This window comes from Haliotis cracherodii, unplaced genomic scaffold, assembly GCF_022045235.1.
Source record: "Haliotis cracherodii isolate W230 unplaced genomic scaffold, xgHalCrac1.p SCAF_6, whole genome shotgun sequence".
In the NCBI taxonomy this organism is placed as follows: domain Eukaryota; kingdom Metazoa; phylum Mollusca; class Gastropoda; order Lepetellida; family Haliotidae; genus Haliotis; species Haliotis cracherodii.
In genome coordinates, this window is record NW_027266319.1 from 66,854,111 (window position 1) to 66,871,679 (window position 17,569).

At 40.4% G+C, this 17,569-nt stretch overlaps 1 protein-coding gene across 1 annotated transcript; it reads right to left on the minus strand.

The window, feature by feature from the left end:
* Window positions 1–423: 423 nt before the first annotated feature.
* On the minus strand, window positions 424–12,194 carry LOC139446622 (uncharacterized). Its single transcript, XM_071227903.1, has 8 exons — window positions 12,010–12,194; window positions 5,475–5,512; window positions 5,198–5,228; window positions 4,833–5,007; window positions 3,704–3,857; window positions 2,799–3,013; window positions 1,924–2,069; window positions 424–1,459 (listed from the first exon to the last, which is right to left on the minus strand). The coding sequence occupies exons 1-8, from the start codon at window positions 12,192–12,194 to the stop codon at window positions 1,309–1,311; spliced, it is 1,095 nt and encodes a 364-aa protein (XP_071084004.1). The 3' UTR covers window positions 424–1,308.
* Between the last annotated feature and the right edge of the window lie 5,375 nt (window positions 12,195–17,569).

Below are 17,569 nucleotides of genomic sequence, written 5' to 3' on the forward strand. Positions count from 1 at the left end.
TTTTAAACTATTTTCAACTCTTGTTAATATCTGAGTTCAAAAGACTCTCGGGTGAAATTCTGATTTTGTCTTTTAATTTACGAAAGTTTCGATTCTATTATTAGGCATTGCTGTCTACAACAAAATCCATTTGAAGAATAACATATAAAGTCACTATTCATTTTCAGCAGATAATATATTTCAGACTGTGTTTGTTAGAAGGGAGACGCTATTTTTCAGGGCATTATCATTTGCAGAAGCCCGAGGTCTTCCATTAACTGCCCGACTAAGGAGGGCAGTTGAAAAGACCGAGGGCTTCTGCAAATGATAATGCCCTCAAAAATAGCGGTACCGTTTTTATAGCTAAAATGGATAGAATTTGTTATCAAATAAAAAGAACGAGTTTCATAAAAATCATAGTATTTTATTTATTACTTGCCATTTGTAACGTTTTTAGAATTATACTGTGGAGTGTGAGTAGTGAGTGAGTGTGACACCTACACGATCCACGGCATAATCTAATTGAGTTTAACAGAATAATATTTCAAACACGTCAAAAGTTGAAACGTATGAATGTAATACCATACAACGGCCAACCTTTAGAATTCAGGTGTCCGTCCCACAAAATTATCGTAGCGCTAAGGTTATCGCAATTCACATACTTTAACTTAGACTTACGACTGTTGGTGCGCTACAATACGATCGCCTTGTGGAACGGGGCCTTGCACCTCAAAGTTTACAATAACGTCACAATACCCGATGACGTAATTTGTGGAATTTTGTTCAAGATCCATCGGCGAAACAATGCCATGTGACGTCAGCGTAGCAACAAGGTTGCTGGGGTCATCGAGTGTGCATAAGCTCCTCTCAGTGATCTTTCATCTCCACACGCAGTGTCGCAATGTCGTTGAATAAGCCAAGGGATGTTGCGAGCTTTCAATATTTGTTCGTCAAACGTGTTCCGAAAGTACATAAGCACGCGTTTTGGTATCACACAATGTGTAATATAGCTGTATGTTTATTAAACGGGGGATCTCTTCACGGGCAAGTAATAAACAACAATATCGGTTTAGAAACATTTACTGCAATCAATAAGAATTTCACTGACCCACTTTTACAAATATGGAAACGTCATAGAACAAACCAGATGACGTCACTATTGAACTTGGCGTCACCTATCCCTATTCCTGTGACGTCACCTAAAAACGGGCGTGATAATGGCCCGTCGTCAAGCAACATGAGGGCATTATAAAGTTACAGTGGGCGGCTATTTCTGATAACATGCGGGCGGTTTAATGATAATTCTATCCATTTTAGCTATAATGTCTGTTAGTGTGATTGGCATATCTTCAGATGGCTGGCGATCTCGGGGTGGTTGTTGGTGTAAGCATAAACAAGAACGTCATAGATCTGAGGGTCGTGCTGCTTCAGCCACGCTCGAGCATGCGCCTCAGTGTCACAATAATAACCATGCCCACATCTGGAACGGAAAGAATTGAAAACATTATTCATAATGAAAAATGTCCCCCTCCCCCTTCCTATAAAGTCTGCAACCTTGGGATCAGGTGGGTAATAAATTCAAATGGGACATCTTGTCTACAACACCTAAAATTAACAATGAAATCCTATTTCCGGAACAAACGGTAGCCGCATCCAGGGTATGCCTATAGCGTCTATGGTATACTATACATCATTCGGTCTAGACCTAAACTAAAACAAGGTGCCCGTCTAGACCTGGACTAAAACGAGGTGCCCGTCTAGACCTAGACTGAAACAAGGTGCCCGTCTAGACCTAGACAGAAACAAGACTCCAATCTAGACCTTGTCTGAAAAAGGTTGACCGACCATGCAGCATAGTCCCTCTCCAAACAAGTTTGACTTAATCTGCTCTTATGAAAATACGTCCTTTTTATAAAATCCGAATATAAAACTATTTAGATTCACTTGTTCATGCCGGCTGCACTGGTTTGTTGGTTGACGTTGAAGAAGGCGGTAGCCGCTTCCGCGAAGTATTCTTTGTAGTTGGTCATAGCATAGGCCGAGTGTGTCCACAGGTGAGCAGCCTTAGCGTGGTTGTAGGCGGCGATGACCTGGACGGAAAGTGACGGACATTGAGGAAATGTTACCATGTTTCAGTTGTCTGAACAAACAAATGTTAGATTTAAATGTCAGTTAATCGTTTGAAAACAATAATCCCGAAAACGCTGGAAAAAAATATTTGCCTTCAGGTTCAATTCCCAAAAGTAATCGTTCTATTGAAAGGTTCGATGTTCAACTTAATAATAAGTTGTGGGTCGAAATAAGAATATTGGCGCCGCCTGTAATTTTTTTAAACAAAATTGTATGTCTTGAAGAGCTGCCACGCCGAAGACCCGGGTTCGATTCCCACATGGGGCACAATGTGTGAAGCCCATTTCCGGTGTCTCCTGCCGTGATATTGCTGAAATATTGCTAAAAGCGGCATAAAACCATACTCACTCTCTCACTTGAAGAGCTGACTTATAATATTTTCCATCAAACAGAAATCCCTGAGGTAGAAACATGTAAACATGTTAGGAAAATACGATATTGAAATGTTCAGTAGTTTTGAAAAAGCGCTGTTAGTCCAGTGCCAACGGACGGATGGACGTAAGTAGCTTACAACCCAATCTGCACACTATATTTTGTCGAGCAGGACTAACTCAATTCACTATGGAGAGGTGTTATCGTTACCACTGATGTTACCCCGTGTATTATACGTGTTACCCGTCTCCTCCGTCCTTCTCCTGCAGGTAACAGATACAAGTGTTGATTACTGATATGAAACTCAAGTTACACACCTTTTGAATATGTGCGGAATCAAGGCCATATTTCTGAACGCCGTGCCCAAACTCATGGACCAGGATGTTTTCTCTGTGATGGTGTGGATCTTGGGGAGTGCACAGGACGTTGTCGTCCAGGACAATGGCCCTTCCGGTCCCATCAACCCCTCCGAGCGACTCCCACTTCCGGCCGTCAGATGTGCAGGTGTGAGAGCAGTGGCCAGCGCATGTCCCTGCAGTGTGAGCCAACATTGATTGCAAGGTCAGCTGTATTCTCGTACCACAGAGCCCAGGGTATGATAGTCACACACCCGGGCCCCGTGCCACAAAGCGATCCTTGCGCTACGACTATCGTAAGCCAGTGTTAAAGTATGGGAGTTCCGATCACCTCAGCGCTACGACTAGTGTAAGCCAGTGTTAAAGTATGGGAGTTCCGATCACCTCAGCGCTACGACTATCGTAAGCCAGTGTTAAAGTATGGGAGTTCCGATCACCTCAGCGCTACGACTATCGTAAGCCAGTGTTAAAGTATGGGAGTTTCGATCGCCTTAGCGTTAAGATAATGTTTCAGTATAGCGCGGACACTTCTATCATTATGATAGTCGGGCACAACTGTGCACTGTTTAATATACATAACATCTCATAGTGCATTTGTACTTCACAAACATTATACCATTTTGTCATAAAATTGATTGGGTATTATTAATATCTATACGGTATAGCTTGGTCGGGTAGCCCAGTGGTCAAATGTTACCTTTTCACGCCGAAGGGCCGGGTTCGATTCCCTACATAGGTACAATGTGTGAAGCAAATTTCTAATGTGATACTGCTGGATTGTAGCAAAACGCGGCATAAAACCCTACTCACTCATAGAACTGGCATTAGTATTCGTATGTCGGACATGTATATAGTCGACACTGTACCTTTACAGTCAGGTGTATCTTTTAGATGATAGAATTCGGGGTAGATCGTGATCTTCTCTGCCTTTGTAAAAACTCCAACTGAGGACTTCCCGGCGAGTCTTGAGAACACCTCTGTCGGCATGTGACGGGACTGTAAGCTGATGATCAGTGCAGCCTGCCAGCACAAAAAATGGACGTAATAACAACACAACAACAACAACAACATCCAACAACCAACTACAACATAAAACAAACAACGACCAACAACAAACATAAACAAAGAACACAACAAACAACGAACAAAATACAACAATAAACAACGAACAACAGACAACATACAACCAACAAAATAAACATCCAACAACAACAAAAACACTAACAAACAACGCCCCAATACCCTCACTGTTCCCTAAATCGCTTATATTTACCAGTTATAATGGGAGCGCGTCGTTTGATTAACGTGGAAGCTTTTATGACAGAATTGTATTGTGCACTTTTGCACACATTTATTTGTCTGATGATCCTCTGTGAAGCATGTCAAGGGATGATGAAAACAAGGCATTCCACTGTTTTCTTAAACGAGCCAAGGATGTGGGACATTATTTCAATGTCAATGTTGATTTTGTTGATGGTTCTGTACTGCTGGACCGTACAGAAATGAGTGTCAACCAAGCGAAGTGCCATATGAAATCGGCCCAGATATTTGTTACATATGACCACTTTCTAAATGGCATTGTGTATTCATAGTTTCATAGTTATTCATACACTTGTCAGAGGGGTACACAAAGTACGTGATCAAGACTACCAGTTGTCGGACTTTCATTTTTGTGGAAGCTGAGTGGGATAGATCGCTGACTTTGAGTGCTGACGATGAGGTGTGTGGGTTCGAATCCCGGATGGGACTCAACCCACAAAAATACTAGAATCTGTACTTTACTAAGAAAGTGTTATTCCAAATATAACATGTGGTACATTTGATCGTTTTCTAAATGTCATTGTGTATTAAATAGAATATACAAGAACCAGGTATCAATAATAAGTGTTCAATCGTAGATTGAGTGACAGATATTTGGAATGACACCTCACAGCAAAGGGGAACAGAGAACAGGTAATTCCGACCACCATGTGCTGGAACACACACAGACCTCACCTCATATACTGCACTGTCCGAACAGTGTGGACTACCTGCAATTTCAATCCAGTGACCAGAGGATTGTTTAGAGTCCTTGATGACCCCGCCTTCACCGACATACTTGACCTTGAACCCTGCCGGAAGTGCTACACGAGGTGAAGGAAGGCGCTCCAGAAATGTGTAGTCCTCTGAACTAAAACGTAACATGGAAGACGTCAATCAAGTTAATAAATACGTTACAGAAAATGTAGATTAAATTAACACCAGAAAAAAACCTATATTTTCTTCTCTAATGTACACACTCCGTAGGGTTATCGATGGTTAAATTTAAAAAAAAAACCCGTCCTTCTGGAGCAAAGAGGAAAAAATATGTTTTGTCTCACCTGAGTCTCGGTAAACCTTGCGTCAAAGTACCTACATGAGAAAATGAAAAAAAATCATAAATAACATTTCGTCAGTATTCAACAACCAATTATGTATTAATGTGTATGCGTAAGCGATTGACACCTTATATCTTAATGGACGTGGAAAAGTAAAGTAAGAGTGTTGAAATATATCTTTCTCAGTCTTTATTCTAATCCGTCCAACTTTCAAATTGTGACCGACCATGCAAGTACGACGACCATGTTAACCACGATCTAAAGAAAAGCAGGCATTTACCAGCAACGGTGGCGAGAAGCACACAAACAATCAGCAACCTGCAACAGACAACGAAACCATTTGCAGAGAAGGTTAAAGGGTCACAGTAATGTTACAAAAATATATCAAAGTGACATAGTGTAGTTACACACATATCAAAGTGTCACGGTGTAGTTACACACATATCAAAGTGTCACAGAGTTCTTACACACATATCAAAGTGTCACAGAGTTGTTACACACATATCAAAGTGTCACAGAGTTCTTACACACATATCAAAGTGTCACAGTGTTCTTACACACATATCAAAGTGTCACGGTGTAGTTAGACACATATCAAAGTGTCACAGAGTTGTTACACACATATCAAAGTGTCACAGAGTTCTTACACACATATCAAAGTGTCACAGTGTTGTTAGACACATATCAAAGTGTCACGGTGTTGTTACACACATATCAAAGTGTCACAGTGTTGTTACACACATATCAAAGTGTCACGGTGTTGTTACACACATATCAGAGTGTCACAGTGTTGTTAGACACATATCAAAGTGTCACGGTGTTGTTAGACACATATCAAAGTGTCACGGTGTTGTTAGACACATATCAAAGTGTCACGGTGTTGTTAGACACATATCAAAGTGTCACGGTGTTGTTACACACATATCAAAGTGTCACGGTGTAGTTACACACATATCAAAGTGTCACAGAGTTGTTACACACATATCAAAGTGTCACGGTGTTGTTACACACATATCAAAGTGTCACAGTGTTGTTAGACACATATCAAAGTGTCACGGTGTTGTTACACACATATCAAAGTGTCACAGTGTTGTTACACACATATCAAAGTGTCACGGTGTTGTTCGACACATATCAGAGTGTCACAGTGTTGTTAGACACATATCAAAGTGTCACGGTGTTGTTAGACACATATCAAAGTGTCACGGTGTTGTTAGACACATATCAAAGTGTCACGGTGTTGTTAGACACATATCAAAGTGTCACGGTGTTGTTACACACATATCAAAGTGTCACGGTGTAGTTACACACATATCAAAGTGTCACAGAGTTGTTACACACATATCAAAGTGTCACGGTGTTGTTACACACATATCAAAGTGTCACAGTGTTGTTAGACACATATCAAAGTGTCACGGTGTTGTTACACACATATCAAAGTGTCACAGTGTTGTTACACACATATCAAAGTGTCACGGTGTTGTTCGACACATATCAGAGTGTCACAGTGTTGTTAGACACATATCAAAGTGTCACGGTGTTGTTAGACACATATCAAAGTGTCACGGTGTTGTTAGACACATATCAAAGTGTCACGGTGTTGTTAGACACATATCAAAGTGTCACGGTGTTGTTACACACATATCAAAGTGTCACGGTGTTGTTACACACATATCAAAGTGTCACGGTGTTGTTAGACACATATCAAAGTGTCACAGTGTTGTTACACACATATCAAAGTGTCACGGTGTTGTTCGACACATATCAGAGTGTCACAGTGTTGTTACACACATATCAAAGTGTCACAGTGTTGTTACACACATATCAAAGTGCCACAGAGTTGTTACACACATATCAAAGTGTCACAGTGTTGTTCGACACATATCAAAGTGTCACGGTGTTGTTAGACACATATCAAAGTGTCACGGTGTTGTTACACACATATCAAAGTGTCACAGTGTTGTTAGACACATATCACAGTGTCACAGTGTTGTTAGACACATATCAAAGTGTCACAGTGTTGTTAGACACATATCAAAGTGTCACGGTGTTGTTAGACACATATCAAAGTGTCACGGTGTTGTTACACACATATCAAAGTGTCACAGTGTTGTTACACACATATCAAAGTGTCACGGTGTTGTTCGACACATATCAGAGTGTCACAGTGTTGTTAGACACATATCAAAGTGTCACGGTGTTGTTAGACACATATCAAAGTGTCACGGTGTTGTTAGACACATATCAAAGTGTCACGGTGTTGTTACACACATATCAAAGTGACACGGTGTTGTTACACACATATCAAAGTGTCACGGTGTTGTTAGACACATATCAAAGTGTCACAGTGTTGTTACACACATATCAAAGTGTCACGGTGTTGTTCGACACATATCAGAGTGTCACAGTGTTGTTACACACATATCAAAGTGTCACAGTGTTGTTACACACATATCAAAGTGTCACAGAGTTGTTACACACATATCAAAGTGTCACAGTGTTGTTCGACACATATCAAAGTGTCACGGTGTTGTTAGACACATATCAAAGTGTCACGGTGTTGTTACACACATATCAAAGTGTCACAGTGTTGTTCGACACATATCAAAGTGTCACGGTGTTGTTAGACACATATCAAAGTGTCACGGTGTTGTTACACACATATCAAAGTGTCACAGTGTTGTTAGACACATATCACAGTGTCACAGTGTTGTTAGACACATATCAAAGTGTCACAGTGTTGTTAGACACATATCAAAGTGTCACGGTGTTGTTAGACACATATCAAAGTGTCACGGTGTTGTTACACATATATCAAAGTGTCACGGTGTTGTTACACACATATCAAAGTGTCACGGTGTAGTTACACACATATCAAAGTGTCACAGTGTAGTTAAACACATATCAAAGTGTCACAGTGTTGTTACACACATATCAAAGTGTCACAGTGTTGTTAGACACATATCAAAGTGTCACGGTGTTGTTACACGCATATCAAAGTGTCACGGTGTTGTTAGACACATATCAAAGTGTCACGGTGTAGTTACACACATATCAAAGTGTCACAGTGTTGTTACACACATATCAAAGTGTCACAGTGTTGTTACACACATATCAAAGTGTCACAGTGTTGTTAGACACATATCAAAGTGTCACAGTGTTGTTACACACATATCAAAGTGTCACGGTGTAGTTACACACATATCAAAGTGTCACAGTGTTGTTACACACATATCAAAGTGTCACGGTGTTGTTACACACATATCAAAGTGTCACGGTGTTGTTAGACACATATCAAAGTGTCACAGTGTTGTTACACACATATCAAAGTATCACAGTGTTCTTACACACATATCAAAGTGTCACGGTGTTGTTAGACACATACCAAAGTGTCACGGTGTTGTTAGACACATGTCAAAGTGTCACAGTGTTCTTACACACATATCAAAGTGTCACGGTGTTGTACACATATATCAAAGTGTCACAGTGTTGTTAGACACATATCAAAGTGTCACGGTGTTGTTAGACACATATCAAAGTGTCACGGTGTTGTTACACATATATCAAAGTGTCACGGTGTAGTTACACACATATCAAAGTGTCACAGTGTAGTTAAACACATATCAAAGTGTCACAGTGTTGTTACACACATATCAAAGTGTCACGGTGTTGTTAGACACATATCAAAGTGTCACGGTGTTGTTACACACATATCAAAGTGTCACGGTGTTGTTAGACACATATCAAAGTGTCACGGTGTAGTTACACACATATCAAAGTGTCACAGTGTTGTTACACACATATCAAAGTGTCACGGTGTTGTTACACACATATCAAAGTGTCACGGTGTTGTTACACACATATCAAAGTGTCACAGTGTTGTTACACACATATCAAAGTGTCACGGTGTAGTTACACACATATCAAAGTGTCACAGAGTTGTTACACACATATCAAAGTGTCACGGTGATGTTACACACATATCAAAGTGTCACGGTGTTGTTAGACACATATCAAAGTGTCACAGTGTTGTTACACACATATCAAAGTATCACAGTGTTGTTACACACATATCAAAGTGTCACGGTGTTGTTAGACACATACCAAAGTGTCACGGTGTTGTTAGACACATGTCAAAGTGTCACGGTGTTGTTACACACATATCAAAGTGTCACGGTGTTGTACACATATATCAAAGTGTCACGGTGTTGTTAGACATATATCAAAGTGTCACGGTGTTGTTACACATATATCAAAGTGTCACGGTGTTGTTACACATATATCAAAGTGTCACGGTGTTGTTAGACACATATCAAAGTGTCACAGTGTTGTTAGACACATATCAAAGTGTCACGGTGTTGTTAGACAATATCAAAGTGTCACGGTGTAGTTACACACATATCAAAGTGTCACGGTGTTGTTAGACACATATCAAAGTGTCACGGTGTTGTTAGACACATATCAAAGTGTCACGGTGTTGTTACACACATATCAAAGTGTCACGGTGTTGTTACACACATATCAAAGTGTCACAGTGTAGTTACACACATATCAAAGTGTCACAGTGTTGTTACACACATATCAAAGTGTCACGGTGTTGTTACACACATATCAAAGTGTCACGGTTTTTGTTACCCACATACCAAAGTGTCACGGTGTTGTTAGACACATATCAAAGTGTCACGGTGTTGTTACACACATATCAAAGTGTCACGGTGTTGTTACACACATATCAAAGTGTCACGGTGTTGTTAGACACATATCAAAGTGTCACGGTGTTGTTAGACACATATCAAAGTGTCACAGAGTTGTTACACACATATCAAAGTGTCACAGTGTTGTTAGACACATATCAAAGTGTCACGGTTTTTGTCACCCACATACCAAAGTGTCACGGTGTTGTTAGACACATATCAAAGTGTCACGGTGTTGTTACACACATATCAAAGTGTCACGGTGTTGTTAGACACATATCAAAGTGTCACGGTGTTGTTAGACACATATCAAAGTGTCACGTTGTTGTTAGACACATATCAAAGTGTCACAGTGTTGTTCGACACATATCAAAGTGTCACGGTGTTCTTACACACATATCAAAGTGTCACGGTGTTGTTACACACATATCAAAGTGTCACGGTTTTTGTTACCCACATACCAAAGTGTCACGGTGTTGTTAGACACATATCAAAGTGTCACGGTGTTGTTAGACACATATCAAAGTGTCACGGTGTAGTTACACACATATCAAAGTGTCACGGTGTAGTTACACACATATCAAAGTGTCACAGTGTTGTTACACACATCAAAGTGTCACGGTGTTGTTACACATATCAAAGTGTCACGGTGTTGTTAGACACATATCAAAGTGTCACGGTGTTGTTAGACACATATCAAAGTGTCACGGTGTTGTTACACACATATCAAAGTGTCACAGTGTTGTTACACACATATCAAAGTGTCACAGTGTTGTTCCACACATATCAAAGTGTCACAGTGTTCTTACACACATATCAAAGTGTCACGGTGTTGTTACACACATATCAAAGTGTCACAGTGTTGTTACACACATATCAAAGTGTCACAGTGTTGTTACACACATATCAAAGTGTCACAGTGTTCTTACACACATATCAAAGTGTCACAGTGTTGTTACACACATATCAAAGTGTCACGGTGTAGTTACACATATATCAAAGTGTCACAGTGTTGTTACCCACATATCAAAGTGTCACAGTGTTGTTAGACACATATCAAAGTGTCACGGTGTAGTTACACACATATCAAAGTGTCACGGTGTAGTTACACACATATCAAAGTGTCACGGTGTTGTTACACACATATCAAAGTGTCACAGTGTTGTTAGACACATATCAAAGTGTCACGGTGTTGTTACACACATATGTTTAAGTGGAATGATGTTCTCAAACGTGTGGTTATGTGTTTTACGTGTATGTTAAAGTATAACAGCGACCTTACACTTATATAAAAGCGTAACAGTGTTCACATATGTGTGGTTAAGTGTAACACTGTTTCTACGTGTATGTTAAAGTATAACAGCGACCTTGCACTTATAGAAACGTGTAACAGTGTTTAATGTTTAATGTATATGTAACAGTGGAGATAAGATAGACAGATATATTTTTCGTTTGTTGTTTGACGCTGCACTCTGCAACATTCCAGCTATATGACGGCGGTCTGTAAATACTCGAGACTGGACCAGACAATCCAGTGATAGACATTATGAGCATCGGTCCATGCAAATGGGATACGGTGTCATCAACCAAGTCATCGAGCCTGACCACCCAATCCCGTTAGTCGCCTCTTACGTCAAGCATAGTCGCCTTTTACGGCAAGCATGGGTTGCTATCTTCTAGATAGATAGATAGATAGATAGATAGATAGATAGATAGATAGATAGATAGATAGATAGATAGATAGATAGATAGATAGATAGAAATTTACTTGAGACTGAACGCTTAAGCATGTTTCTTCCCAGCGTGTCTTCGTGAAACATCTGCAAAGTATTTCATCACATTATGTCATAAAGCATTTACCAGTAAAACGTCTTTTAATTTACATGCAATTATGTCAAAAGCTAATGTCATGACACATAACCAAACATACTGTGCATCCTTTCACTGACAAAAAAAGACATTTTTGAGATGAGTATTTACCATTCCATGCTGAACGACTCCGGCAGTTCTGTCTATCTTGATAATCAGCGCTGATTAACACACCTTTCACGTGACTTGTAGATAACGACAATGTTTTGTTTTTATCAAAATGGCACTGGGCGTTGTCGGTTAGTGTCATACTCTTGCAACAGATGTGCCATCTGTTCATCCACGTTCCATTTAAAAAAAACTCGTGTGGTTTCCGTCGAAGGGAAAGTTCCCAGCATGCAGTGTTTGTCTGTGTGCCTACTGAGGAGCATCACCTGGTCAGGTGGTGACCTGAATGATGTTGTGATGTCTTCCCGACGGTGCTGGCCGCCGCTCATGTTGCAGTCACTGACTTCCCTGGTCAACATTACATTACTGATAGGCCGCCATTATACAATTCATGGTCGAATTCTTTATTCTTATGGAACCACAAACGGTGGCACAAAGGCGTATTTTACCGACAAATGAATGTTCAAACAAAAGTGATCATTCAGACCGGAAGAGTAAATTTACGTATTATTTCATATTCTATATATATTATACAACTACTTTGTACAACGAACATGGCAGAATTGAAGAATTTGAAGTTTTGTCTACAAATACTTATATATACTGAGTCAAATTAAAGAATTCACATTTTTTAAAGTAATATGATATACAACGGACAAATGTATCAGGGAAGGTTATTTTTAATCATTAATGTCCAAAGAAGGATTTTAATTAACGGTGGTAACCATAATTTGTTCCAAGCACCTACGGTATTCGGTAATAACATCAACAGTTTAAATCATAAGTCCCAAGCACGAGAATCTGATGGCACACAAGTTCAGTAGCGTGTATGGCCACCATGTTGACAACTGCCAAACAACGCCTCCGCATGGACCTTGTGATGCTTGTGAACACATGATTGGGAAGACGACGCCATTGTTGCTGCAAAATGGTGCCAAGATCTTGCAAATTCTGCGGTTGGTTCTGGAGAGTGCGCAGACTTCTGCCAAGAGCATCCCAGACGTGTTCGATGGGATTGAGGTCGGGAGACCTTGACGGCCAGTCCATGACGTTGACTCCCGCATTCTGAAGGAAATTCCTTGTCATAATTGCTGTGTGGGGTCTGGCATTGTCGTGTTGGAAGATCAAACCGGGTTCATGTGCTGCCATAAAAGGCAGAAGTTCTGGTGCCAGTACCTGGTCGCGGTAAGCAGAAGCGTTGAGGTTGCCACGGATGACAAGAAGCCTGGAACGTGCATTGCCACAGAAAGCACCCCACACCATGACACTTCCGCCTCGAAATCTGTCAACTTGCTGTACACAACACTGGGCGTAACGTTCATGACAGCGCCTCCACACCCTCGCCCAACCATCAGCAAATCGAAGATTAAATCGGGAATCATCACTGAAGACGACTTGATTCCAATTCCTCTGAGTCCATCGTAAGTGTCGATGTGCCCACAATTGACGTTGACGTCTGTGTAATTGAGTCAGAATCGGCCCGCAGTATGGCCGTCGTGCGTGAAGGTAAGCAGTTCTCAGACGGTTTCGAACAGTTTGCGCACTCAGTCTACCCCTAAACAGTTCATTTCTGGTTGATGTAGCCGTCAAAAATCGGTTACGGAGGTGACGTAAGACAATCTGACGATCCTCTGCATGTGACGTCACACGTGGTCGACCTGGCCGAGGGCGATCAGCGGTGCTACCCGTTTGCTGTAGACGCGTCTGTAAATCATAAACAGTCCGTCGACTACAACCCATCGTCCTTGCGACTTCAGCTACGGACGTTCCCGTCTGCAACATGCCGATGGCACGTTCACGTTGCACATTTGATGGGCGTGGCATGACAAATGGCCGTAAAGACTTTTGTTTTCTTGTGTTTTTCTTTTTTTGTTAATGACTGCTAAAAAGTATAGCTGAAAACACGTGCGGTATTATGGCTGTGACCAGTTTCACTTGAAAAAACACTTTTGCCATTATAGTGCTGTGCACATGATTTTGATCGATTCACCTGCACTAAAACGGGTGTTATCTGAAGACAATACGTGGCCATTACTGTTTAAAAACACAATAAGAGCCCACAATGATAACTGGTCAAAATGTTAAAATTTTAGGATTGTGAAGTTTTTAATTTGGTTCAGTATATATATAGTTTGAGTTCGGGCAATTAATAGAAGACTGAGGGCTTCTGCAAATGATAAGGTCTGAAAAATAGCGTTACCGTTAATATAGCTTAAATTGAAAGAATTTGTTATCAAATAAAATTAAAAACAATAACATTTACTGCAATCAACACACAACGATTGTCACTGACCTACTTTTACAAATTCTATATATATTAGCTATAATACTCTTTAAGTGGCATTTAGAAGTTGGTATGGGGAACAAGGAAGACAGTCCTATGGATATACAACTTCTTTAGTATAATGAATGCGACGTTTCGGAGTAGATACTAACACCGTTATCAAGCACTTGAATTTCATTGCATTCCTGCATTGTATTAGTTATCAGGAATGTAGTACTATTTATTGTAAACAGTGATGAGGAAGTTATCATATTTAGATGCTTCAATTATATTTTAACGTCCGGAATAGTATGGATGGATGTCAAGCGTTATACAAACATGTCGAATATTCTGTGATGTTCTAGTGACACTGAACTGGTCAGGCACTGTGTGAAAAGTGCTGAAAGCTAGTCAGACTACTATTTAAGTGGAACGGGTCCCTTCCAGTCATCTGACATTTCATCCAGACCAGCTTTTATGTGAAGATCATTCATCATCCCGGATTCCCAGCCCATGCCTATCTCGGAAGCTTGACCACTGCTGCTGCTGAGTCAATATATCATTATCACTGACTTTTGCCATCATCACTGTTTTTGTATACTGACCTATCATATCATATATTGCCATTAATTATTGTACCCTACTGCATACTGCCATTGTAATTGCTGTACAGTAAATTGTACTGATTTGTAAAACCTAGTTGGTTGTGTAAAACAATTGTTGTTTGTATACCTTTTGTTGTTTGTTTGTTGGCTTCACACTAAATTATTTTACGTACAGATATATTTCTGGGTTAATTCAATTTTATACCGGAAACAGTTCAGGGTCTTTCACTCCGATGAGTACTCGTGAGAGGGTCAATAACACATTGCTGGAAACATTGAGAATCTCTACCGAATGTCTTCTTTAAGGGGCATTTAGAAGCTGGAGTACGAAGTAAGGATAAGATATATGGATGAACAACTTCTTTATTACAATTAGGAGCGACCGTTCGGTCTAGGTTCTAACACCGTTATCAAGCAAGTGATCTACCAGATGTCTTTAGCTATCAAATATATCAACACGAGTTGACAACAGTTGAACTTCCTTCAGGAAGGGATCGCCATGGAGAAGGATAGGAACCAATGATATGGCCATCAGCCTGACGAAGGTGTCCCTGGAGACGGACAACGGTCAGTGTATTTCTGACCTTACATCATCGCCTGTCACGTATTCTGTTGGCCTTGGCTGGAGTTAATTGGCGGACCATCTCGCTCTGAGATTTCTGCATATATTCTGCATATATTCTGTATTTGTGAATATTTCTGTATACGGTATGTGTGGCTGTGGCGTTGCTGGGCGGTACACCCGGACCTGAATGAACTCTTGCTTTGATGTGGTGTAATATTTAACTAGAAGTCCCTTGTCTCATTTCCAAAAGTTTGTGTAGGTAAACATCCACTGGACATCCGAATCTCGGATGGGACTCAACCCAAAAAAGAACACGAATCTGTACTATACTAAGAAAGTGTTATCCAATATATGACTTTAGTTGAATTTGACCACTTTCTAAATGGCATTGAGTATTCATAGACATCCAAAGTTACTATATCAGTTATGTTAATGAACTCGAGCAGCATTTTTCCACCATAGACAACTGAAATCCAGATTAGCTTGGCTCTTGGAGCAACACAAAGGACACTGGTGATTGCAATGATTGCTAGCTTGAAATTGCTTTTGCGTCTTTCATATCAAACATCTACGATGTCGAACTCTCAATATTCCAGCTATGACGGCAGGCTGCACCAGGCAATTACCAGGCAAGTCCAGCAACCACAGACAGCATCTCTTGGATGAGATGCAAAGACGCTTTGATGAGGTGAGTCCCAGGCACAGAACAGCGAATGACCTTGAACTTGCCTTAAGGCCAGATGTGGGCAGACATCATCAGGGAGACGGTATACGTCTTAATGCCCCAACGATGTGTCGAGGTATTTAACGCCGATAGTGGACACACTCGATATTGACTGATGTCTTACTTGAACAAGGCCTGCATATTAAAACAAAAGAACGGCTGAAACAGTTCCATGAATTTTTAATTCAAACATATCAAGGTACAAGGATGCAGTTTAGTTTTCTGCGGCTTCTCCGTCCGACAATGCGTCCGTGGCTGTCGACTGCAAGCTAGGATGTTGACGTCAAATGACGGTGATGTGCTAGTGAGGTCGAAACAATGGGCACGAGTCAGCTCGGAGGTCCATTTTCAGCGGAGATGGCCGATCATGTTCAGAGTGACCCGAATGGAGACGACTTAACGTTACAGAACTGCCGGACTTTGCCTTTGTTTGCAAGCATACGTGCCAGTATCGAAATCAAAGCCAGTGGAAGTCTTCCGGAACGATTTACAGATTATTGTGTCTAATAGTGAATATATCCTTTACAAGGAGGAGTATGACGAACAAATGAATATTTATTATAAACTTCAGTGTGGAAGACTGAGTTTTCTGAAGTTGGGAAAAGTGACATTTTTATTGCAGTGAACATAACACTTGATATTTCACTGCAGTGAACATAACACTTGATATTTCACTGCAGTGAACATAACACTTGATATTTCACTGCAGTGAACATAACACTTTGACGGAACAATTGTCATACAAGAGTTACCTCCACTCAAATTGTCTCCCTTTATCGTAAGTGTCTAGCCAGTACACAAACTGTTGACGTTCTTTTAACGTTAGTTCCACACTGACAAGGCAAAATATCAGATGGTCATTTATGGAGTTAATATCGCTTTTTGCCGTTTGTTATTCTCTTGAAAATGTTTCGTTATAAACCGTAAACTTCTCATTTTCCTCGGCAATCGAGATTGTTCGTTTCGCAAAGTACCATTTTGTTACTTGACCAGCTTGTATTTTTTCGATTCCAACAGCTGTCTCGTAGTTTTCAAGAATATTTTTGTTAAAGTTGATTTAATCATGTATCATGTATATGATCATATCTAAATGTATGATAAAGAATTTTTCTCAAGGGTGGTGAAACGTCCCTGCGTGTAAGGTATGGAGAATCTACGTTTCAAAGTTTAACATAATTTTCCAGTTCGAAAACTGCACACAAAACATATAATAAATAGGATAATCCATGTTTCTCGTGAAATATCATGTTTCTCTCATCTTGTTGTTGTTTGTTGTTTGACGTCCCACGAAGCAATATTCCAGCTATACACCGGCCATTTTGTTTGAAGCAAATGCAAGGGATACGAGGGGTGGACTCTGATTGGTCCATAGGAGAGGCATAGAAGGGACATAACTCGTAACAACAAGTGGTGGGGCTACGATCGAGTCCGGGAATTCAAGCCTAGTTCGGCAGGGTTGGAAACTGAACAATTAACTCTCTTGCCTCGGGAAGATGACACATTGGCGACAGGATGCGCAACTCACTCACTTAAATGAAAAAAACACG

Coding starts and splice junctions, on each gene's coding strand:
- LOC139446622 (XM_071227903.1), bottom strand. CDS start 12,194: ATGAGCGGCGGCCAGCACCGTCGGGAAGACATCACAACATCATTCAGG. Junction 3,858..4,832: donor CGGACAGTGCAGTATATGAG/GTGAGGTCTGTG, acceptor TTGTGCTGGCAG/GCTGCACTGATCATCAGCTT. Junction 2,070..2,798: donor ATTCCGCACATATTCAAAAG/GTGTGTAACTTG, acceptor CTTTCCGTCCAG/GTCATCGCCGCCTACAACCA.